Source organism: Malurus melanocephalus, unplaced genomic scaffold, assembly GCF_030028575.1.
Source record: "Malurus melanocephalus ecotype Western Australia unplaced genomic scaffold, MMel_1.1 scaffold_13, whole genome shotgun sequence".
NCBI lineage: Eukaryota > Metazoa > Chordata > Aves > Passeriformes > Maluridae > Malurus > Malurus melanocephalus.
Window position 1 is genome coordinate 52,645 of NW_026623245.1, and position 26,072 is coordinate 78,716.

The window sequence follows — 26,072 nt, forward strand, 5'->3', positions numbered from 1 at the left end:
TGGTTTTCCTTTGGAATTTATTTCTGATCAAGCACTGTTCTGCAAGTTAAAAAGACACTACAGTACAACCACCATAAACCCAAATAGTAATTATGACTCAGGCAACATGAATTGACATAGCAGCCCAGTACAGTATTGTTTAACCAAATCTATGCTAAACATTAGATTGCCAAATACCCATGAAATAACTGTTTACATTCCTAACATCCATGGACGAAATAATGAAATGCAAACATCTTAAACCACAACATTTCCTTTCATAACGTACCACACTCTCCTTATTGTCAATTGATTCYCAACTCAACAAGACTGAGCTCAGCTTTTGGGAGCTGGCAAGTGTGACAATGAAATGCCTACATACAGACCACAAACGTGGCACCTCAGCACTCCAGCATTCCCTCACCCCAACACATCTATTTTGCTTTGCATCTTTCAGGATGTTGTACAAACAGCAAAAATCAGAGCCAGTGTGCTCACCAGAAGCAACCCATTCCCAAGRGGCTCCAGTCACATTTGTGAAGATCTGTTGGCATACATATCACTGCTGTGCATCAGGGAAAGCAAATGCCCAGGACCAGATATAGGCAGTGTCTCCTAGAAGCCCAGCATAACTACAGCTCTTCTTACTCACTTGACTTGAAGAGTGGCCTGTTCCCAAGAGGAACACAGGTGGCATTGATTTGATGCCTGTTCCAGGACATTATGAGAAAAAACTGCAARAAAACTGAATTCCTGCTTTTGGGCTTGAAATGTAAATAATCTTGTACAGAGAATTAACGAAACTGCCATCATTCTGAGAATGCACTGAAAGAGTCAGCCAAGATGACCACTACAGAATGTTGCCAAACCCTGAGACTGACAAAAGCTCAAGAGGAAAAGGTAAGATGGGTGCTCCTAAATCTGGCAGACTGAAGACAGTGAGATCAGTATCAGACTGGACAAATGAGTCTCAGCACTCACCACTGCCCCTTCCTGCCGGCATCTCATTTTTCATTCTTTCTGGAGACCKGCATCCTCTTTGGCATCACATCTTTTCCTTCCTGTTTTGATAAGCAGAACGTAGCAACCCTCACAGAGGGCTCTGTGTGGTGAGATGGCCAAGTGCCAGAGACGAGACAAACTGGGAATGCTGCTTCTGGACTTGTGCAAGCCTCTGAATACAATCCAATATTTTGATACATGGCTGCAAATTGTGGTTATTTTGCACAGTGAGCTATGAATTCTCAGGGCCACTGACATTGCTCAGCATCTTATTCATCAGAAACAAAGTTTTACCCTATGCTTGGTTTTGRAAGAGAAGAGTTTTACTGGTGTAAAACCTCTGATGCCAGTTCAGTAAACACTGGAACATTTTGATGAGAAGGAGGATGATTCAGTAAAAGAGGATGTTTGTCAGAGACATATTCAGCTCCTTGCCTTGCCACAGACTCTCTCTGTARCCACTGGCAAGCTATTGAGTCCCAGAATTATCCAAGACTAACCCCATCTTTGCTTCATTTTTACTACTTGCTGGCTCTGAGCATGCACCAATCGCAAGGTATAGAGTCCACAGAATTTACCCTCTACAGCTACAGACTTCTGCTCTGCATAAAATGGGAGCAGTATCGTTTTTCTTGTGTACTAACAGTCTAAAGAATGGCCGTGAGAAAACTGATGACGGTTAGAAGCTGCAGCAATGAGAACTACTTAAGAACCAGGAAAAAAAAAGAGAAAGTTCAAATTTCCCACTGGTATTTGTCAGCGATTTTTCTGGCAAATGTTGCTGAGAATGGTAAGATACTCCCATAAGAGGATTTAAGTGCCCTGASAATCTGCATACCACCGTGGTAAAGGTTTCTTAGGCAACTGAAAAGTAACAAGCACAACATAAGAGCCATATGCAAGTACATTGCACAGTCTGTGCAYGTGGGAGAGCATACTGAAGAACAGATCAGCAGGGATAAAAGGCCRTATCTTAATTACTAGGTCTCCTAAACACAGAACAGACAAGGCAATTTAAAATATGTAACCTCAAAAAATCTGATGTGCCAAGTATTTTGCTTGCTCACCAGCTCAGCTGTAGCAAACAAATATAACTGTTGTCACAATTCTACTCACATGAGGGAGGGARGAAAAAAAGGTAATTTCACTGTAGACACACAAGTTACCCAGGTGCACTGCACACAGGCTGGGTACACTGACTGCCTGCAGCTTCCAATCTGACACTGTGTGCTCAGAGCTGTGGTCCAACAGAGAACCTTCCCAGGGATGGTGAGAGGTCTGGAAAAGTAACCTGGAGGCATCTTCTTCCCCTGCCAACCTGTCCTTAAGAAAATTCAGGACCTTAGTTTCCTAACTGACAATGTTTCCTGAAGTTGCCTGGGCAGACTGCAGACTGMATTTCTAGTAGTTTAGAGTAACTGTAAGCCCATCATCGTGAACAAAAACAGCTGCTCCCGCATTGATTTTCTAGAAGAAAAGAATTACATATGGAGATCCCAAAGGACTGCAGAAAATGACATGGGCGCTTGCTTAYAGTCCCATCTGACATCAGGAGTCCTTCAGCATACACAAAACAGACAACCTAAAGACATTTCTTGGAACTGAGAAAGTTGCTGTGATTTGAAAAATAGGGCTATTCTCCCTATTTGGCTGTGGAGAGCTATCAACAAGGCTGATCTTTGTGCTCCTGAGTTACAGAGAGGTAGCTAAAGTGTGCAGCAGAACTGAGAGGTGGTTCCTGTCACTGGATGACCCTACTAATTGCTGACCACATGAAGCACTGGGCAAGACAAAAGGAAAATGAGATGTCACTGCACCACTGATCTTTCATTTCCTAAAGGCTGCCCTAAGGGTAACTTCTGCCCCAGAGGAGAAGAAGGAATGGAAACAGCAACACACCCAGATGGCAATCATCTTTTGAAAACTGCACTGGTAACTCCTACTGTACTTTGGCTTTTTGGAATGCCAATTGTTTTCAAAATAGGCAAGGAAGTGAAACCAATTTTCAATCCAGTAATGGAAATCATAATCCCGTACCACAACTCTAAGTCACACAAATCCAGTTTATGAAGGCTCCCCTATTTTCAAGCCTATACAATTATGTGCATAATAAAGCTCATGTCCTCAGTGTTACCAGCAAAGAAAGCCATRACCTATTTTACACCAAATATTCTAYTCYGTGTACAGAAAAACCAATATACACRTGAAATAACTGGGGTTAATCTAGCCACAAACAGTGCCTGTAAAAAGAACTGCTCAAGAAGTACTTCCCATTTTACAGAAAAGGCTTACTATGTATTACAGAGCGTACTGCACATTCCACAGAGCTCATTTCACATAAACCCACATACTTTACATTCTGTATAAATATCCCATTTACCTTAAAGAAACTTCCTCTTTTGTCCAGACAACGGGTTTTCATTGTCAAAGACGACATCTTCCCTGAGAAGACTCCACTGTATGCCTTGATCTCCTAAAAGCAGACACATATTTGTAATGGTTAGTTCAGCCTGTAGGAAATTCCTCTGCAATACTAAGCCACAGAAACAGTCACAACAAGCCTTCTGCCAAAACCCTTTCCGTCAACAACACCGTGCCATTTATTTCCTACCAGAGTCCTCACATATCCCTTCAGTCCATTATTTTTCCATAAACTGCTTCAAAAATACAGTGCTACTCTCAGTCCCATACTTCTCTCTTCTCTTCACAGCTGATCCTGTAGCTGTGAGTAGATTTTAATGTGCTCATTAAAAAAGAATGCTTAAACATAATGATTGCTTTCTTTGTTTACTTGACCTCAGACTGCAGTACAAACAGAACAGAATGTTAGATGTCATTACAATCCACTCTCAAATATTACAGTATTAGTAGGACTTATCAGGAGGGAAAAACAGTTTAAAATCACCCACAWGAGAGAAAACACTCTACCATGAAAGTAAGAACCAAAAAACAACAACAAGCCCAAACACCCCCCTAAAGATGCTGCTTTAAGTTTCTAAAATGCAATTGAGTCATATTCAAGTCAGGAACTGAAGATGAAGTTAGGAAGAAGCTGCATTTTCCACTACCAGGTAAACTGAACATCACACTGAAGGAATATAATSCAGGTGATCTCCATCTGAGAGCAGAGTAGTAGCGGTGACAGTAGACTTGCTCTAAAGTCACAACCAAATCACACCAGCAATTTGTGAATCTGAACTAAGCAGGAGTCAGTTCCATWGCTAAAAAGTCTTTCTAGGTTTTTCAAAGGTGAGTCTGTAATTGCTTTTTAACAGCCTAACTCTTCTCCTCATCCACACATTTACCAACCACATAGCAGGGAGTTCTGTTAGAAGTTTCAGTTACCAAAATGGCAAACAAAGCAAGTGCAAAACATGRCAGAGTGGAGATAAGAGACACAGCTTCTGATCTGATACAAGCAGAAATTAAAATAAAAATGTCTGTCAGTAGCAGTGAAAACAAAGTTTAGTGGATGTGGCTGCAAAGGGAGGTGGAGCAGAACAAAGTAACGGGGACAGAGAACGCTGACAGGTAAAAAAACACATTTGACACACACCCCACAGCAAACACACACATGCTTCTGCTTCACTCTAAAGCCTTGTGAGAAAGAATATACACGGGTAAGACGAAGGCAGAAGGAGGAGCTCAAATAAAAATAAAGGGTTAAATGCAAAACCCTGGCAAGCAAAAGTGCATGAGAAAATTGAGATGTATAAGCAAGAGAAAAGAAACATTTTCTTTTGGTTTTAACATGTAGCAGAAAGCTTTAATTAGTTCTCCCTGTTTCCAGAGGTCCTACAGTAAGAGTTGTAGAAAAGGTTACATTTTTCCACTTAGATTCCGGTTAAAAAGCAGCCATCTCAGGAAGCTCAGGAACCTGCCTGCCTTACAGTCAGGGTTTGCAGACTTTAAAGGCTGAAAGAAGAACCTTGAATTCTGCATTGTTGTGAAAAACAAACACATGGGGATGAGCAACAGRAGACAAAAAACAGTGTTGGGAAAAAAAAATCCAACTTTCTTCCTAAATCAGTGTTCCTAAAGGATACACTCCTGGTGAAGCTTTAAAAAATTGTGAACTGTTATTTCTTTAGAAGTGTGTCTAAATGAGCTCATTGCACCAAGCCCATAGGAGATGATATTTAATGAAGCGAGTGATTTTGCATGTGCTCTTAAATGAGTTAAGCTCTGTCTCCTCATTTGCCATATTCAGAGGTATAGAACAGTTGTTCCACTCTGGGGAGCATAACAAACTGCTAAAAAAAGGTCTTTTTTAGATGAATTTTGGACAGAAAATGTGCATGTGAGAGTCTGAAGGCAGAGGGAGAACCAAAAAACTCAAAAAGGAATTAGAATAAAACCTCAAATGTCCAAGTTCATCTTATTAACTTAATGACAACACCAAATTAAATGACACAGGAAAAAAAAACCAGAGATTTTAAAGGAGTTACATTAGAGGGTTATGAGCAAGATCTTGCAGTTGTACATGCATTTCTAGAGTCATTAATCACTCCACTTGCAAACAACAACCCCTCCACAGGAAATCTCACGGGTTTTGATTTTTTTTCTCTATTTAACCACAAGGATGTCTGCATGCAATCCTATTACCAAAATAAGACCATGCTGGGATTTTTACGTTCCCCACTCAAACACACAGAGGAAGGCAAACACACAAATAGACAGTTTGCCCTTGAAAGAGTGGTATGACTCCAGTCAGAAGAAAGCCTCAAACAAAACCACTGCTTATTTCACTTCTGAGAGGTTCTGGAGCTCTAAACTTTTTCATAACTTTTATTAGTTACTATTTATGCAATATTACTGCTATCTGTAGGACCTTAACTCTGAGCCTCAGCAGAGTCAAGCCCCTACTCTTCTCAGCTCCATACAGCCAGTGAATCAATCCCTACCACCCTTTGTAGTTACAGTGTCATTTCAAACTCATTTAGGATAACCTAAGTAATATTTCATGTTTAAGGGGTTTTAGTATTTCTGACTAAAATCAGCACAATGGGAAACACTGCTGTTTTGGTTTTTTTTGTATTTGTTGGGAGGGGGCCTTTTAGTGCAGATACTTCTTTTTCACCATCCAACACACAAGAAGACATTAGGGTTCACTGRTAAAATGGATGGCCAGGCTGTGTGCAGCACTTCAAAACCTGAGGGTGGGTTCCTACCACRGAACTGAAAGTTACTTCCACATCAYGCARARAYAACTGCAGAAAAGTAAACTCCTGCTGTCAGGAGTTGTCATTTCTCTACACAGCTGTGCACATCTGATGCTTRCTCAGATCCAAAACTGGCTRGAAAGACACTGTTCTGAAGTAGTCTGTAGAGTTTGGACAGTACGAAGGTGTCASAAACAAAAAATCTCCCTCCTTTCATTGGAAAGCTGGGTAGATAAAGTCAGCAAAACATGTAATCTCCTGTACTTACTGGAGAGGAGACTTTTCTCCTCCCTCTGTGTTTCAGGCACTGAGGCAGGGAGCCAAGATAGATTCACCCAGACACTTCCRGGGTGCCCGCTCAGAAACCGAACTGGAAATGTCACCAGGCTGCAGGGGCAGCTCACTGTGTCATTCATGTGGCCTTTTGCCCGGCCATCTGGAAGGGAGCCTTCTGTGTGTCCCAGTACTTCACCCCTGCTCTCTATGTGCAGCAAGTGCCCGATGGTTCCTACCCACAGAGCTGCCTTCCCACAGCTCTCACATCCAGGACAGAGCTCCTGTGTCACAGACAGGACAGGGCAGGGAGAAGGCATCATCTGTCTGCTTGGCATATTTCCCTGAAATCCAATGCTACTGCATGTATGCTCATGCCCATGCAAGCTCAATGTTTCAAAAACTAAGTGCTTTTCATCTTCTTTCTTCCATTCCCTCCTCCTCCCAGTTTTCATACACACAGGAATGCCAGAGCACCTTTCACATGCCTGTATGCAACTGAGACTTCTGACTTCTCGTCATAACAGCTCCCGCTTTACTCCCTCTACTGCAATTTTATTTGGATTTTTTGGTATGTTCCTATACTTAACCATATCAGAGCCAATGACTACCTTGCTAGACTTCCCAGGATCCTTCTCCTTAATCTCTCATTCCAGTCTTGCTTTTACACAGCAAAACATTCCATTTTCTTTAGCCAAAAGTCCTAGCAAAGATGAAACTGTCTGTCTATATGCCTCTCCTGAGCTCAGCCACAGCAATATGAGGAACATATGAAGTCCCTGCCCACAATCCTCCTCACCCCACCTCTGCTCCATTCATTTCCTGAGTAATCAAGGCTATCCAACTGCACCAACTTCCTGTTCCTTAGTTCCTAACTAKGATTTTTGATCTTTTGGCCAATCTAACAAGACCTGACAGAGGAAAAGAGTCTAACACTGACAAAAAGATAGCAGGAAGAACCTCCATGTATGCCACCACTGAAGGAAGAGATCTGCAGCCTTCCTTTTGCTGGCTGACCTGCAGAATGACCATCTTTTTTCCCCTGCATTTTAAATGTAAGTTACTCCACTGCAGAAACTCAGTCTGCCCTCTCTCATTCTCCACCTGYAAAGGCCATTTAATCACTGAGCACAGATTCTGACAGAAACTACCTCAGGTAAATTAAGAAAGGGTTTAGTGTTTTGCATCCAAGAAGCTACAGGAGAAAATATCAGACCAGATGTTAAGTATAAGCTGGCAAAGGTCAGCTGATATCAGAATGCTGATTGCTACCTGTCAGTGTGTYCCTTTGGCCAGCAGTGGGGTACAGYTGGAATACAGAAAAGCATGGAAGCTAGGCAGAAGCTACTACAGATGTACTTGTAAAACCTCTGGTGAATTAGCATCATATTACAATCAATTTTTATAGCAATTTATAAATACATAGTATTAAAACAACTAAAATTCATTTGGTGAACCCATTTTCTGCTGGGTGTGAATAGAAACCAGAAACAGGAAGCATAACTACATTTTACATTATTTTAAAAAGTAAAAAAAACTCCACCCTGCTTAAAAGCAATTCTACACTTGACAATATGCCAAACAATATACAGAACTKTGGAATTTCAGCAAATGTAATTATCCTCATACATTTCATTTTCCTGTTCTCCTAGCACATTTGCACAGTCCCAGGGAGCAGGCTGTGCTCATCTCTAACCTACAAAGCTCTGGTTTGTCCAATTACTCTGACCTTATCTGCATCTTGGCAAAATTAAACTTTTCCTTTTGAAAGTATTTCCTCTGAGAAGCTGACTRCAAGCCTCCTTCCAGGAACATAGATACAACTGAGCACAGTATCACTTTGAAAATCTATCAAATAAGACCTTCAGTCTGCAAACTATCACTGGTGCCAGGATCTGGCAGACCTCTCAACTCAAATGTTGCATTGTGTTAACACAGCTGTATCCACAAGCAAAATGCTAGGGGATTAGGTAAAAAGAAATTCTAACTTCCATCATTCTTTTGGCTGCAGAAATGGTTTACAGTCTTTTTCAGTTTTTTTTTTCTTTTTTTTTTTTTTAATTCAAGTAATGCAAGGACAGATTACTTGTAGAAAACAAGACAGACACAGAGCAATAACGGCAAGTCACTCTTTACACACTGGTGTATTTTTTGTATTTTGCCATTTTAATTAAAGAGTTTTAAAAAACTTGGAAATAACAAAAATTCCCTGACCCTCCCTTTCTTTTAAGCACTCTTAATACTTTCATCTTTGCTACCTGAACATCATGTGTTTGTGTGAGCTACTCCCCTGAAGAAAGCCACCAGTATGATGTCAGTGAGTACTTCCCAGGCAGTACCTCTGCCCATGAGGTAAACAGATCTTACAAAGACAATCATTTCCTACACGKGTAGGCAGAAGGGCCATGAAGGACTGTTTGAAATCCTTTTCAGGAAACAATACTGTCTTCAGAAACTGCAAAGGAAACACAAATATGCAACACGCCCAAATTTTTCAAAAACAATGAGAGGGTCACAGGTAAACTATCAATCCTGTTCATCCTGCTTAAAATAGCAATGCTGTTAAATCACAGCCAGCTCTCCAAGGACAACTGCACCCCACCAGGCATTAAGACAAGAAGCATCAGCCACTGCTTTAGAAATTGCCACCTGGACAGAGTGATCTTCAGGGGCTGTGACCCAGTCTATGCATCAGGCATCACAACATTATTATTGGGGCCACCCTAAAGTGGGAACATCACCGCCAAACTCACCCACTGATCTTTCTACATCTGGTTTCAGCCAGTCATCACTCCTGCCTTAACCAATCTTTTGCCTGCAGGCGTATTTTTTTCCCTGATTCCAGATCCTACTCACTTGGCAGCCTTTTAAGAGACTAAAGGATAAAGAGGAATTATTACTTTGAACTTGTTTCAGCACAGCACTCTCAGGAGAGGCTTAAAGTTCTATTAGATTTTGGGCAGATCCACTGTCTCACTCACAGCTGTCTACCCACTTCTTTTATCTGTGAAGCCATAAATTCAGAAAKGAAAACATCTGAAAATCCCATCTAAAAATGGCATAAGGATTCAACGTGACTCTGCTCCCACCAACACGAGCAGACATGGCATCACTCTTTCCAGCAGAAGCATATAGTTATGCAAACACTGAATGCCTCAGAAAATCCAATCCTCAAACTGCTGAGCAGGGACCACTACCAGGAGAGCTCTGTTTGCTGCTAGTGCTGCCTCTCTGTAGCCCTTCCCAAGTTTCTTCTCCCTCTCTTCCACTAAACAACCTCTTCCTGCTTGCTCCTGTGGCATACTTTCCACATTACTGAAAAGGAATAAAACCCCAAGTCATTTCCTCTGGCACAGCATTTAGTCATGGAGGATACTACCAAATCTCTTATAAGAGAATGATTGTTTGTTGGTACATTCATGTCTTGCTTTTTCTCTGGAAATGTCAGAGAAATACATTTAGGAGGAGATTGGCTTTGATTTGGATAACCTTTCAGAAGGTTTYTATTCTTCCCAAATTCCCTGGCCTAGATACCTCACAAAAACTAGCGTCTCTTGCAGTATTTCTGTAATTTCCACTTACTATTCCTGCCAAAACCATTTAATAATAAAAACATTCACAAGTGTTTTCAAATCTCTTTAAAAAGTTTAACATTGAGCTGCACTTCCTGGAAGAAGCAAGAAAAAGTAATTGCTTGAATTACAATATTAGCTTCAAGGTCTGGACAAACTCCAGAATTCACAGCGAAACTTTAATGCAGAGCGAGATGGGATTCAGCACCTGCCTCTAGATGGAGAAGCACAAGACCTGTTGGGTGTGACCATGGGTTATTTTAAGCAACTGGSAACAGCATAACTCCCCTGTATCATGAACGCCAGAGCATGATGAGGGTTTCATACTCAATTCCTAGCTCCTACCTCCTGGCCCAATGGAGGCATCAAAATGAAGCTCYGACCACACCCCTGCCAGAGGTGACAATCCTCCATGCAGCAAGGGAGATTGAGGCCTAACTTGCTGATGGTTCAGAGAGCCTGAACACGTCTATCTACTCTCCTATTTCCATGATCATAGAATTGCAGAACGGCTTGGGTTCAAGGAGATCTAAAAGGCTYTCATYCCACCCCCCTGCTGTGGACAGGGACATCTTCCACTATCCCAGGTTGCACCAAGCCCTGTCCTACCTGGCCTTGGACATTTCCAGGGATGGGGCAGCCATATCTTCTCTGGRCAAYGTGGCCTCACCACCCTCACAGGAAACAATTTCTTCCTAATAYCCAATTTAACCTAAACTTACTCACTGTCAGTTTGAAGCCACTCTCCTTGTCCCACCGTAAGTATTTCTCCTGTGCAGCAGAGTATTATGCACATCAAAGCTTGGGCTCATTTTGCTCAGTGCTTCCAGAAAAGCTTCAGCTGATTTCCAGTAGGAGCAATTCTCTTTTAAGAGCTAGAGAAACACGAATTCTTTTGATAAATTCTTCTTCACATAATTAATTGAAAATAATTGCATTTGTTTACCCAAAGCGACACACAAATTAGAAAAAAAGGCAGACAGATCTACAAGTTGTTTAACCTTACAAATAAATATGACCCATGGATTACAGGCTAGAAAAGTGCTCTTTAAAGAGCTACAGAAGCTGTGATTTTTTTTTAACCCTAAGTATCTTTTAGGCTTTTAACTATTAAAAAGAAAATCAAATGTCAAATAGTTGGTAAACAMTGAATAATGGTTTGGTAAACCATGAATAAAGAGAAAAGAAGCTTCTGCCAATTCTAATGCAATAGCACTTTCTAGTTACGTTTGTTGCATCACTAATATGCTTAATAGGTATCTTCCTGAAAGAAAATAACTCCCTTATMATAGCAAGCAATGGTTTCATTATTYCCTATRAAACATTTTGCAAAGTAAACTGCTGTTCAGGAGGCAGCCAATGCCAAAGAAACTACATCCTGCATTTCACAGAATCAACAGAAAATTTCCATTGATGGCCAAAACTACTGGAATGAGTTCAGCACAGTGCACTAAATGGTGTGCAAGAAGAATCTGTAAGATCAGGAGCCCCTCTGTCATTCCATGCTCCACTTAAAAGCCTGTACTGATCACCTTGAGACCACTGAATACAAACACCAAAAGCGCCATTTGCTCTGCACCTCAGCTTCAGCACAGGATCAAGGCAATGATTAACCAGGGAACAAACACCTCTTTACTCTGGTGTTGACCTTATGCTCATCTTCCATGTGACCTATCTGAAAGATAATATGTAAATTGTGCCACTGATCTAATGGCTTAGCTATTAACTAAGGAACCAGATCATCAGAAATGCATCACACTTGGCACCTTGTTTTTTGGATAGCTCCCWGTGACAGCAGCTACCTCATTCCCAGTACACAGGCTGCTCTTCCTCCAAGCAGAGAAAGTTAAGGCCACTAAAGAGTACTTTTATTTCAGAGTCCATGGTAAAAGCTAATATTTKAATTCCTTAATCAAAACTATTAAGACATAACCACCTGTGACAATTCTCAGTTCAGCCTTTAGCATTAGTTAGGAACAATTTCACCCTTTCTTCTTTATTCACAGTTTTAGCAATAGTAYATGAAATAGTTTTGTGAACCACAAAAATTCAGACTTATACCAAACACTATGTTCACAGTATCAAGGAGACAAATCTAAAAACTGTGACATTATCTGTTTTAAAGAGAAGGATGTTTTGGGATTTTGGGAAGCATGTGCCCTTTTTGGCCCAGGCAGGGTCCCATTAAGACAAAAAGTACTAGTAGTTAATGTACTCTCATGATCTAAGAAATGGGCCTCAGATTTGGTGAGAACTTCAATGTGTAATTAGTTTTCGTTTCCCACGAAAACTGGGAACAGTAGGGCCCTACTTCAGAGGGTTTTCTCAAGGAATAAACCACTCAGCAGTGACATTTCAGACACTGCATTGATGGCAATCCACAGGAACCCCTCACTATCACCAAGGACATGGGCAGGGGAAAGAAAGATGTGATCAGAGGAGGGGGAGAAGGTACCAAGCTCCTGGTCAGCCTGGAGGAAGGAATGGACTTTGGAAGCCCCTTCCAACCTCTGGTTTTTGCAAAGACATCACAAAGCAGGGAACAGGCAAGTGTGTGTTTGGGAGGTTTGGTTTTATTTTTGATGTGTTTTTGGCTTTTTTGTTTACTTCTTTTGCAATACCAAGATATCGGAGGAAAATTTTTCTTACTCAGTTTCACACAGTGATGGGAGCCCTCCACCACTCCAAAACCCCTTTTTACTCTTCATCACACACAAATTGCTACATTTGCATAACCCAATAGGAAATACAAAGTCAAAAAGCATAACAACAGCTTAAATAATTAATAAATCAGACTTTTAACTTTGCATTTATTAACAAATTAYACACACCTGAGCACAAACACACAAACTGGGTAAAAAAACGTCTAAACTTGGAACCAATAATTTAATGTACTACTGGAGCCACATATAAGCAGGAGTAAGAAAATTTCGGATATATGATTTTTACAGGGACAATCTGGCTAAATAAACCACAACTATTATTTATCTACCACTGGAAAATATTCACAAATAGCCTAGCACCTTACCTAGTAAGTGATAAGCAAACATTTATCTAAGTTTAAATAAATGGGMAAAAATTACAGTGATTGAACCTGATTTCTCCCCTCCTAAAGTAAGAACACTAAGTGTTCTGGGTCAGCTAGTGTAAAGCCACTGTAATTCTTGGACCTGGAGAGGATCCATTTTCAATATTCCTGTTTAATATTGCAAAGCATCCCACATACTGAACCACACCAGGTCAGCACCAAGGGGCTAAGTTGAGGGTACCCTAGCTATGCAGGCATGGATTTGTTTYCTGTTCAGTAACAATTGTATTTGCATGGCATTAGTTATATTTGCACTAGAGCTTTCTGACCCAGAGGTTAATGTAATCCAACAGACTGTATGAGGAAGATCACATGTGAGTTTTTGTGGCTGCACTGTTTATTTTAAACAGCTGGATATCAGACATGATGGACGATTTGCTTCTTTATTCACTCRGCACTCACTACTAATTTTTGAAGAACGTTATCAATCGCTTTAAGAATCACAATTTATAGTGCTCTTCCAATGTGGTTCCCTATTCTCAAGGGTGCACAAACACAGCAAACCATGAAGCTCCGTACCAAGCAAAATATTTATTTCTCAATGAACAAAAGAAAATATTTTCATTAGAAGAACTTGAAAAGAACAGTGCTTATGTCCTGATCTATTTATTTTGGTTTATGCACAGAAGAGACTCCAAGAAAATCTTGCATTAATTAAACCAAGGTCACTGGTTGTGTCCCCACACAAAGATGACCCCTGTACATGTACCAGACACTTCTGCCTGTAGCAGGGTTTTCACTGCCCTAACCCAGCTCAGATGGGGTTAACCCACCAGCAATGAGCAGATAGGCTGCTCAGTGTAGAAACTTTTGCTTCATTGYTTGTCTTTGCTGTGGAGAAAGGCTTGGGAACTGGGGTAGCCCCACTGGAGACTTGACACCTTCTGCACCACCACAGCACAGCACAGCTAACCTGTATTAGGTAGAGGGAAAACCACCACTGGGCTCAGAATGTGCCATTTGTTCCTGAACCACACTTGGACTGTACAGACTGGAAAAAGCAGACTGAGCCATCAACGTGTGCCAGTTCACTGCTGAACAAGTGCAGCAACACAAGCAGCATAAACTCAAAGCACAGCATTCTCACTGTCTATCAGCTGTGCCATATATACATCACAAGAGATGGAATGCCTAGACAAAATGCTTACACTTATTCTGGGTCAGTAGGAGGTTAAAAACCAAAATGAAACCACAACTCAAATCCTGGAGTAAAAACAAACTCGATTTACACACTCTTTATTTCCTGCCTGTTTGAGGATCTGGTTGGGACCAGAGGGGAGACGTGAATAGGGCAATGCAATAGCTCTTTAGAACAGAGTCTGCAGATAGTATAATGTAAGGTATTGCCCCACCTGATTTATCTGGAARAATCAGGAGGCCATTTTAAATCCTCAAAATCATTTCAGACACCTGTACATTCCTCATAATGATCAGGTCTATAAGACCAGTTATAAAGACTGTTCTATAAAATCCATGCACAAATTTGACCAACTATGCTCCGAAATATTGAGTTTTATTTTTTCTCATACTGAACTACGGCTTATCTGGGCAACTGGAGAGGTAGAGGYATTCACCTTGGAGATGTTTTCTTTTTGAGGGGCAAGGGAGTTCCAAATATTCAAATATTTAGAATCTACAATTTACTTTCCAAATATATGTTCATCAAACAAAAGAGAAAAATCAGTCACAACACATTACTCTGGTAAACAGTCTTAAATGTTTCTTCTTCCATGCTATTTCTTTATGGAAAAAAAAAAAACCCAAGAAGGTTATGACACACACCAATGAAACCCAGGAAATTCAAAGCTGAAGGCTGCTGAAATATCTGTCTCAAGTTAATTCCACTCCTCTTCCTGTTTTTTATATATATGCCATGGGGCTAGCAATGTCAGCCTAAACCAAACTTCCTGACTTGGGTCCCAATCTGTGCAACTTTGAAGTCACAAAAGCACAGGTCACCCTTCCTGTCCTCATGGTGCACTTCTTGTTCCTCCTTCTGAGGACAATTTTTCTTTTGACTTCTCCCTGCAATTTTTCCCTCTGATAACTCTATCACCYTCTGTCATAGCTGACTTGTAAATTCATCAGCAGGGCACAGGCTACTGCTGCTTTCCCAATGCTCTTCCCTTTCCCCATCACATTGTTCATCACTAGCACAATCCTCTTCCTCTACTTATCCTGAGCAGTCCCAGATTCCCCTACCACAGCCCCTACACCCAGCCTGCCTTCACTCTTGCAACAGAACCYCTGGGAGATGAAGCCTCATGACTTTGCCAGCTTCCCTCCCCATACCTGTGAGGTTTCCAYCCACCAACCCTGTTTTCAGTTTTCCTCCTGCTTTCAGTTTTCACTATTTTCTACTTCCTACTAAAGCTTCTCTCCTTTTCTACCCCTTTTTCCCAAGCCTTCTGCATAAGGATCCTGGGCAGACARGATTCCATATTCATAGAATCATAGAACAGTTTAGGCTGGGAGGGGCCTTAAAGGTTATCTAGTTCCATTACCCCTGCCATGGGTAGGGACCCCTTCCACTATAAGGTGGACACCATGCATGTTCCACAACACCTTCACTTCATGCAGATTTGAGCAGCCTTCTTATCCCTTCCCCTTCTTCCACCACATTTGCATTTAAAAAGGTGGACCAAGATCATCACAACCTAATAACTCTCCTATCTGCTTCTTTCCTCCAATCYCTCAAAAGGCCATGACATTTGCAGTCCATAGGTGAAGAGAGAGGAATTGATGCCACAGCACCAAYTATCTCTAACAGTAAGGAGAACAGCTTAAAGCCTCTCCCAGGTTGTCTTCTTCCAGACTAGGASCAATGAAGGTCTTCCCAAGGTTTTGGGATGAGCTCTTTTCCCTCCTCTAACTTCTTTTTGATTCCCCAGTTGAAYAGGAGATATCATCACAGACACTTTCCTTCCTCAGCAGCATGAGCAGTCACATCAAGACCCATTTGATTACAACTAAAAAGTTTCTCCTTACTTGCTGGATTAATGAGTTCATAGAAACTCCTAGCAGGGGAACTCCTGAAGAAAGAAGCGTGGGTGTTTTGTTCTTCTCTGTTAGTTTGCTTGTATAAACAATTTGTTTTTTCTCTCCTGGGACAGTGTGTTTTGAAATAGGCTTTTTAGAAGACAATAAGCCTCATTTGTTGAAATAGTGAAACTGGATCCAAGTACTGCCAAAAGCAAACCATTCAAACACATTGGTGACTCCACATATTTACTGTACTGGGGGGTTACGTTATGCAAATAGGTCAGATGGAGTCCATTGGTGTCACTTTTTTTCTTTCAGATCTGAACCAAATGCAGTCAAACCCAGAAAGTAAGGCAGCAGTCAAATGACAGGCTATTTCCTATGTCTAATTCTTGCTGACACAGTGGTACCAAAAGATTCCCATGACTGCCAGCAACAAACATTGGCAATCATTGTGTATGGGGAGAGCTCGGACTACGCATAGTGATATACACATTTACTTGGTCCTTTTACAAATGAAGAATTAAATTGTTTAACAGCTAATAAATTCCATCACTCTCATTCTGCAGATAATAAAGAGGAAGCTGCCAATAGGTGAAAATATTTCTGAGGTTACATACCACAGTTTCAAGACTTAACACGGCATTAGTTTATTGCTTCTACATCTTGTGCCAGTTATTTTTATACAGCTTCTTTCTATAAATTTAACAACATGGAAAAAAACCCTTCCAAGTCTATCTTAACCACTCTTAAAATAAACACCAAGTCCATTATTGTCTTGTGTACCTCAGATATGACATACCCTCCCCTGCACAAACACAAACCCATGTCCCTGTGGAGTCACAAATCTCTCGAGTAACTTGACCTGCTGTGACTGAGCTAGGGGAACTCAATCCAGCTCTAAAATTAATCTTTTTGTTCCCAGTCAGTCTCCCTTTGTTCCAAAACCATAGCACCAAAAGGCAAATCAAGGAGAAAACAACTTCCACAGTTTGTGGACCATGACCTCATGTGGTCAGGATTGCTGTCCTGGGTCTCTTTCTATTTGCAAAGTCCTATTCCAGTGCCTACTGGAGAAGGTGAACATGAGTGATGCCCAGCAAGGAGCAAGCATCAGCTTCCACCTAAAGACAAAACTAAAGTATATTCCCTTATTTCTCCCAAGGTCTGCACACAGGACAACTGGAGCTGCCCAGAAAGACCCGGCTGAAGCCAACACCTCCTGCTCCCCAAGTAATAAGCTGGCATTTGATGCCAGTATCCCTTGAAATCAAGCATAAGCATGTCAGTACCCTCATCCATGCCCTCCTTCACCTTCAACAAATAGGGTTTTGTTACACTCAGCCGGGCTTCCTAATGTCACTGAGGGTTCAAGCAGGAGCAAAGCTCCTTCACTTACCTTTACAGCCTGAAGTTTAACAGCAGCAGCTGCAAGTCTGACCACCCTTAGCTCATGTCTCCCACATTTATTCTTAGGCTTGAACAGCTAGAATAACTTTTTCCCCTTTTGCCCTTCAAATAAAAGTTATATTCTGCAGAACGTAACTGCAGTGGCCCCTCTTTTGCCTGGGGAACCTAGTGCTCAGCAATGCATAATTCAAAGAGACCCAGATTGTAATCCAGTTTTAAAAACATTTAAATCACTTTCCACTCTGGAACTCCCTTCCTTCTTCATGCTCTGTCCATCCTGCCAATGACTTTTTAGCCTAAGCTTCTTACCACAGCTTCTGTGTACAGCAAACACCAGCTACCCTGTGCTACAAGCACTGTAGATTTCTGCAGCAAGAGCTCCTTGTTTGAAACCTGCATGTTCAGTGAACTTTTGGCAATTTCTGCTTGTTMATCTCTTGACTGGGAATGGATTCCAAGCCCAGCAGCACCTTCAAAAAGCTGTCATGCCTCTTAGCACCTAGCCACACAAAAGCGCCTCTCTCCAATCTCTTAAAACACACAGTAAATTCACTCAGAAACACTGCACTTACACATTTCACACCTGTACACAAATTACACTATCATACTCAGGCCTGGAAAAGTAACAGTTCAATTTGCCATTCCATGACCACCAAGGCTGCAATGTAAGAAACTTCCTGGAAGAAATCACAATTTTGCCAACTGCCCCAGACATTTATATGCAGCTTTGGAATATATGACCTTTAAGTGATGACCATCCTATAATYTGGAGTTAGCCTACACATTCGCAACACAGGCTCAAGGACTCAATGGCACAGGTGCTTTGCTGAAGTGGATCTGAAAGGAAGATCCTAGGCCTTGCTGGGGTGAATGACTATTTGAAAGGCTGGGAAAAGACCATAGCCTAGCAAATAACCATACTGCTTTCAGTTAAAAGSTGGCCAGCTTGAGACAAAAGCCTTTCAACTGACAACCAGGTTTCTGTGCTAGCCACTAGACWGTGGATGAACAGAAGGAAAGGATTCCATAAAATGCTGAAAGAGTCACCCWGCAGGCATCATACACAATCAATTTTGCCAAAACTTTACATGAGCTGCTCTTCTTTGGTGTTTGTACATTCAGACTAAAAAAGGTTTACTATAGGTGAAGGAGACCATGTATATAACCTATGAGTGACAAGGCCTGATGTTTTATTTTTGTCTGGMTCTTTACCTAGTTTTCAGAGTTAAACATGATCTGTTGGTCTAAACTGGTGCTATTTTAACAAAATGCATCAACTGGAAAAAGCATGAACAGAAAAAAAACTGATGGACCATTCATAGCTAAAATTAGCTATACAGAGTGTAAACACCTTGCTGGATGGAAAGCTTACTGGCAACGAGCTACAATCCATTTTCTTAAATTTCTTCTAATGCACTAGATTTCAGAAAAATGTTCCAAATGAAGACTTCCACTAGCAAAATAAAGGCTGTCTTGCCATTCTGTTAGGCCCAAAGGCATGCTCTGCTCGACACAGGGCAGATGCCTGTAACCAGCATTACAATCCCATCCCTGCCAGCAAATGAAATTTTCCCACAGACACAACTCTGCAGGGAACACAAGATCCACCTGCACGTGGGAATTGGAAGGCCCAAAAACAAAAACCCAAGGAGTCTTCTCATCATGACYGGTGCATTGCCTCCAAGCAGCCRTTTTAACCAAACTGATGAACACATGCCTTTGTGAAGGAAAAGGTCTTATGAAAGAATGTCTTGATATTAAGACTACTTTCTTCAAATCACTGCTTCCAAGTTAGAGTCTCAATCCAGTAATCCTCAGTTAAACATATTATCCACCTAACCCTGAAGACTTCCTTAGATTTTATGTTCTGTACTTCAGTGATGCAACAAAAAGCTTGCCAGGAACATTATTGAGATTATTAGAACTAATATTCTTCTAGCCATGATTAGAATATTAATAGTAACTACTGAAAGACAACTCTCACCCACTGTATGTTCTTAGGACACATAAAACAATGAAAAGCAACACACAGACCATCAGCAGACCTCTCACAGTATTATGCACTCCTTGTTCTGAAATAAACCTTAATTAAAAGGTTGAATTTAGACATCGCTCTCAGGATGCCATACTAAAAAAGAAAAAAAAAAAAAAAGCTCTCTCTTCCAGCTGTAATAAAAGCAATAGTTCTTTGTGACACAGCAAACAGAAGGCTACTAGCAGCCCAGGAAGGTGTCCCATGTGTCTGTCAAGAGGCTGTGTATGTGAGAGTACACCACTCCAGCAAGGTGTACTCAAGCAAAACACACAGGATCCAGCTGAAACACTTCTCYGGCTTCCAGAGCTGCTGTTAACCACATGGAAATACACCACAGCTATCACAGTGTATCACCATAAGTGATAGCTAACATATGCCCAGTCATTCATGAAGTATCAAGGGATGAAATCACATTTTTCATATAGACATCAAAAAATGAACCTGCACTATAACAAATCAAATATTTACTTTGGCAAATCGTAACTTTTAGAAAAGAATCTGCAATAATTTTAAACATTTAAAGGGACATACTGCAAAACAGATGCTGAGAATATCTTTGTAGGGATTTCTGCCAAAGCGGAGGAGCTGTGCATCTATCAKTGCAACAAACATTAATCAAGAACTTTTATGGAACCACTAAATAGAAACATTGAACTATTCCAAAGGAAAGACAGCTGCTTGTTGATGATTAACTCATTTCTTTCTCTGCTAAAAATTCCAAGCAATACAGTTTGCAAAGGAGGATGTACTACATAAATGAAGAACACCAATACAAACTAGAATTAAGCCTTTCTACCTATTTCCTCAAAGCCCATTTTCTAAAATTCCAGTTAATTAAAAGCTCCAGCTACTACAAAGATTTCAGCAGCAACTTCTAGCTCTAACATATATTCAGAGAAATACTTCAATACTGCAGCTATAACTTAAGTCAATAAAGTTCAAGCTACCAGTACATTTTCTACTTACACCACCCAAAAATGAATTCTTATAAACTTCCAAAACAACCATAATTTTAACAGCTGTCTCTAGATAGATCTAGTAAAACCTAGGTAAAAATGTAGGGGTATGCTGTGGCAACAGGTACATACACAACTTAATCTAAAGCACCCTAAAGGTCCCCAGTCATGCACSCAGACAGTTGTGGCCCTTAGCAAACACACCACAAAAATCCTGCTTCCTTCTCCCAAGCTATTCATTGTGTCCAAAGTCTGATTTTTATTCTTGTATTAACTACCAAGAATGCTGTGAGTAAATTATTCTTTTTTAAATCCCCAGCTGTAGCTAAAATAGCTTATTACAACAGAGGGCTGACATTTCATAGTTGCCAATATCTAACTGCTTTCCTAAGAAATTACAGTCTCAGCAAGTTATGCAGCATAAAGCATGCCAAGGSCCCAACTGGCACAAGGATGCATGTTTATTTTTGTGAAGGTTATGGTTTTGGTTTGTGGCTGCATTAAAATAAAATCAGTTTAAAAACTTAACTTCTTTGCAAAAGGCAGTGAGCAGTTTCCCATAACAGCAGATCCAAAACTGGCAGCAGGCATCCCCAGGCCTCAGTACAAGCCTTCTTTAATTCCCAAGTTAAAATTATCACAAGGCACACTTACAGGACCAGCACAAAGCTGCAGTACACAGCAGCACCTTGCCATAGTGGCTCAGGCACACAGGCTGGGCTGGAACAGAACAGCTGGGAATTCTGTCCACTGCTCTACACAGGAGAAGCCCCCCATGTTACAGCATTTGGCTTGAGCACCTGACCAGGCATCTGCAGGGCAGGAAGATAAAAGAGTGTACTTGTGAACAGCATTTCTCTGTGCACTGGCTCCCTGTGCTGCTCTGAGCACTCACTCAGACCTGCCTWCTGCCATTCCCATGCGCTCTACAGCTCCAAGTCCTCACCTGAACCACGGAGTCATCAAKGTTCCCCTCGCTTTCCACACATTCACTCTCAAATGCATTAAAGACATGTCTTGGCATATGCTCAAAAATAATTATCTGTTAGGAGAAAATATTAAGCAAAGAATTTAGAGGAAGACAAGGCTACAGAGCCACAGTCATGTTMAGAAGGGACTGTCAGCATATGTAATACACATCATGCATGAAAGCAAAACCATGAATTATTGAATTATTTTCATGTTGCAAGTATGTTTCAACAAAGTCAGCATTGAGGAGCCCTGGAGTTAATTCCTGGAAAGCACAATTTGTATTCAGCAAATACAAAGTAGAAGCCAAAGGCATCATTTTTGATGCAAAAGAAAAAAGCGCAAAAGAACCATTTAAAAGTCAAAAAAGTATCTGGCTATTGTGGGYTTTTTTCTTTTTCTGTACAAGCCACTTGTGAGACCTTGTTTAGAGGACTGTATTTAGTCCTGGGCATCTGGCCAGACAACATTCACATTCTGGAGCTGGTGAAGAAAAAGAATAGTTTTGGGGTTTTCTTTGAGAAAAGTCCCTCAGAAAAGAGTTGTTTCTACCTCTAAGTGTGTATACATGAGGCTGGAGAGGTGACTTAATCTCTCTCACCAGAGTCTATCTGCAATGCTCTGCTGGTTGCAATGGAGCAACAGCCACTTATGGCAAAAGATTTGTCCTTTCATTTTTAAATATAATACAAAACAATCCTGTTAGGCTTTTCAGAACTCAGAAAGACAACACCTGCTTATGTGCAAAGCAGGGCTTTTACTCTTCAAAGACAAGTTATAAATTAAGACATATTCCAAGAARCACTCATTTACAAGGCTGTCTTGAAAACCCTGTTCCAAGACTGGGAGGAATAATGCACTTCCCTTTTCTCATCCTACTCTCTTCTTACCCACAGGCTTCACAGATCAGAATCCTCCCTGGTGCAGCATCATTATCTCTCTTCTCACATAACACCCAACACAAACGGGTTCACTAATTCCAAATAGTATATGACAATTACATACCACAAAATATTGTTATTCCTGCCAGGGGACTGGTAGGACTTCAGTAATTTCCTTTTGCTACTTTCACTCTACCATGGTGAGATCTTCATATTCCTCTCCCATATTCCTGCTCATGGCAGAACCCTTACAAGCTCCAAAAGGAACAGTACAGCATTAATGCAAACAATTTTCAACTGAGTTAATATTTTTAATCAGCATTCCCAAAACACCAGAATGAACCTACTTACAGAATGTGACTGAATCCCCACAATTTGTTTTCTTTTATGTGTAGTTTCTCTCTACTGATCTCAAGGCAGAAATATGACTTTTGCCATCCTGTAAAATGTTCAATTTTACTTAAAAAATAAATAGTGTGTCCTASATATGCAGGCTCATAAAATCTACAAAAGGCAACCAAAAGTTCAAGGATAAAACCAAGATCTTGGGCCTGATCCAGCATTCATAACAGCATAAATTCAGAAGCAACTCCCCTGAAGTCAATAAAGCATAAAACTTATTGTCAGCAGAGGAGAACTAGGTCCACCCTCCTTCGACTAAAGAATGATCCTCACAAAGAATGATCTTCACAAAGAATGAACTTCACAAGCATGAGAGAAGCTGGGAACATTATGCTACATTATTGGGCTTTTTGTTTTGCCTGAAAACTTTATGCAGCAGCCCTCTGCTAAAACAGGCAGCTACGAACACCTCCACACCGAGACTCTTGCCCAGGCTCCTAGGGCACAGAGCAGCTATGTGCACTTTACACACATTTTTCTCAGCAGCACAACTCCCAAATGAGAAAAGGACCTGAGCTTCCACACTGCACTAATCTCTGTCTSTGTCTCGCCAATCACATCATCAGCTGAGACAGGGGGCAGCTTTGGGGGCAGAATGTCCAGCGTGGAGGCAGCCATGGACTGCTGCAATGCCTGCCAGGTCCTTCACCACCTTTCATTTCTGTGGCAGCCTTGCTGAACAAGAAGGCAGAGAAAGGACTGTGTTKGTCTTGGTCTACCTAGGAGAAGGTYCTCAAAGCCAAATTAGCACAGGCTSGGTTATAGCACAGCRTATCTTCCCTGCCACGTAAGGATCACRCAGGGCCCAGACCAAAAGCAGGATCAGACCATTTACACACTTCAGACTCTACAGCCAAGAATGTGAAGCAGCAGCAGCTGCCCTGCCACAAACAAACCATGTCATGGCTCACAGCAGCTGAGACAAAGAAAATTCCATGCCCCTGCCAGCTCCTTCTCTTTGTCCTGCTCCAGCTGCAAATGTTCAAGACTCCTGAACATGTATGGTAAGGTGTACCAGAGCACCTCAGGACTGGGTAACTGCAGGTGGTAGAATAGCAGGTAATGTCCACAGTAGCTCTACTCTGCATCACAAGCACCATAAATGCTAAAAAGCATATATGACCTCCTTTCTGGCTGTCAGTAATGTGCTCCATAACAAGACATGGGATAACTATATTGCATTAAGTGTTTTGATGCAGYATTTAATATGTTAGGAATAATTTATCTTCAGTGTTCTGAACTAAGACACGTATTGGAAAATTAGAGTACCATATACATCCAACTCATACTGCAACACCTCTGTATTTTCCTACACAATGATTCAATTTAATACAGGGTACCAAATATTCAATTGCACTTCCAAACCCTCTCCTGATAGGCATTACCAATTGAATGATAAGTGACCCAAACAAAACAAATGGCAAGTGGCACACTGGACTCTACTTAGCATTCTCTCCACAGCAGCTCTTCATTGAGGAATTTTAGAGGGTTTTTTTGAGACACATCTTGATAAATCTCCAATTGCAGATTAGAGGTATGCAAAACCTCTTACTTTTACTCTTAAACCTCTTACTCTCAAGATCTACATGGTATGCCAAGTATTTATTATAGCCACAGGCAAATCCTGMACAACCACAGAGCCTGCAATACATTTGACCACAGAACCAGTTTTCTGTATGTTGCTCCACAGACGTTTGCAGTCATCATGTCTGGAAGCTGAGACCACAATTTTGCTGTTGAACTCCTTTCTCCTGATACAGAGCCTCTTAATGAACCTACAGCACCAAAAGCTGTGGCTGTGATAATGTGAAATGTTAAGGAAAGAACTGAGTACATATCTACTTGAGAGAGTAGTCCATAATTCCCCTGCTGCTGATGGGAGATGAGTTACTTCACCTATGATGTGACAGACACATTATTCTCATAAATAACAGCAGCTCTTTAACTGCTACAGTAACGGTACTGTTCTTTTCTTTTTTTTTAGAGCACTAAGTCCCTCCTGAAAAAAATCACCCTACTGTTCATTCAGTCTCTCAGTAACTAAGGCTTGAACTAGCTTCAAAAACAACTCAAAAATGCCCCTGCTAGTTAAGTAGAGGAGCTAGTCTTCTTCTACATCAAGAGCAACAGGAGCCACACCTGCTCCCGTCAGCCACACACCAGAACCCCTGTCCAGCTGCCCATCACCAAATGCCTCAGCAAGGGTGGGAGGAGGGGACAGCGGAGCAGGGTTTCACACAGACACCACGACCATTTTCCTAGAGGTGGAGTGAGAGACACTGAGCCGGCTGGGAGTAAAACAGAGTGACAGTGTTCAACCACAATCACCTGCAAGAGCCCCCCAACACACCTTATCCAGCTGTGCCAGCAGCACTGGCTGCTAACAGACCCTTGGCAGTATARCCTTGTCCCACTTCCTCTTGCTGATGTAATTAAATGTTCAAGTTCCAAGTAAGTAACTGGTATTTTTGGAGCTAAACGGAGCTAAAACTAATGAACCTTAATATAGATCTGGCCTGAGGAAAGTCAAGAGTTTGATTCCATGGCARTACTGGCATACTTTTACCACAGCAAACACTCATCAACTCAGCTGGGCTGGCAAGGGGACAKAAAGACGTTCCTTACTTAATAGGGTTTAAGAATGACACTTAGGGAAATTAGCAAATAAAACAAATGAGAGGTGAGTACCCCGGAATGATAAAAAGGTGAGCTCACAGAGGAAAATACACCGTCTGCTTTTCCACATCTAGCATATCACACCTGCGTGATCTCAAAGGAACTTTTGCCACAACACTTGCAAGAAAGTAACTCAGAAGAGGACGCAGCAAGACACACACTGCATCCCCGCCTTTYAGGCCCCAGGAGCCCCTGTCCCAGCCAGCAAAGGGAGTGTGGATGCCCAGACTAAGGGTTCCTCGTGGAGCAGGAATTGGACTCCTGCCCACGGCGTGCGCTCCGCGGCAGTGCCAGAGCCGGGGCMGCGCACCGCGCTCCCCACGCGAGTCCGTGACACCGGAGGGGACAAGGAGGTGGCGGGACGCACACCTGCAGGGTCCCCAGCGCGGGGCCCRGCCCGACCCGGCCACCCTTGGCTGAGAAAGGGGCCGAGGGTGAGAGCACCGGCTGCAGCCGGGGCCGGGACGACGCTGCCCCGCGGCACCGGCGCTGCCGGGGCTCGGCTGGGCCCGGCCCGCCCGCTCCCTCGGAGCCTTCCCGGGGGCTGTTTCGACCGGGTCCCGCCAGCCCCACGGACGGCCGCGATCCCCACGCTGCCTGGCGCCCCTCCGCCCCTCCCTCCCTCGCCTCACCTCGTCTCTCCTCGCCTCGCTTCACCTCCGGCGCGTCGGCGGCAGCGCCGGGC

At 42.0% G+C, this 26,072-nt stretch overlaps 1 protein-coding gene across 5 annotated transcripts in view; it reads right to left on the reverse strand.

Annotated features, from left to right (window-relative positions):
• Positions 1–26,072, reverse strand: part of RIN2 (Ras and Rab interactor 2) — a 65,594-nt gene extending 39,522 nt beyond the window's left edge. Inside the window, exons 1-2 of one of the 5 annotated variants that reach the window (XM_057381600.1) lie at positions 26,020–26,072; positions 3,362–3,454 (exon numbers count right to left, since the gene is read on the reverse strand). In XM_057381600.1, coding sequence (XP_057237583.1) covers positions 3,362–3,418 — 57 coding nt within the window. In that variant the 5' untranslated portion in view covers positions 3,419–3,454; positions 26,020–26,072. Of the gene's footprint in view, positions 1–3,361; positions 3,455–21,405; positions 21,475–26,019 lie in introns of those variants that run through there. The other 4 variants (XM_057381608.1, XM_057381593.1, XM_057381625.1 and 1 more) reach the window with 4 other exon arrangements.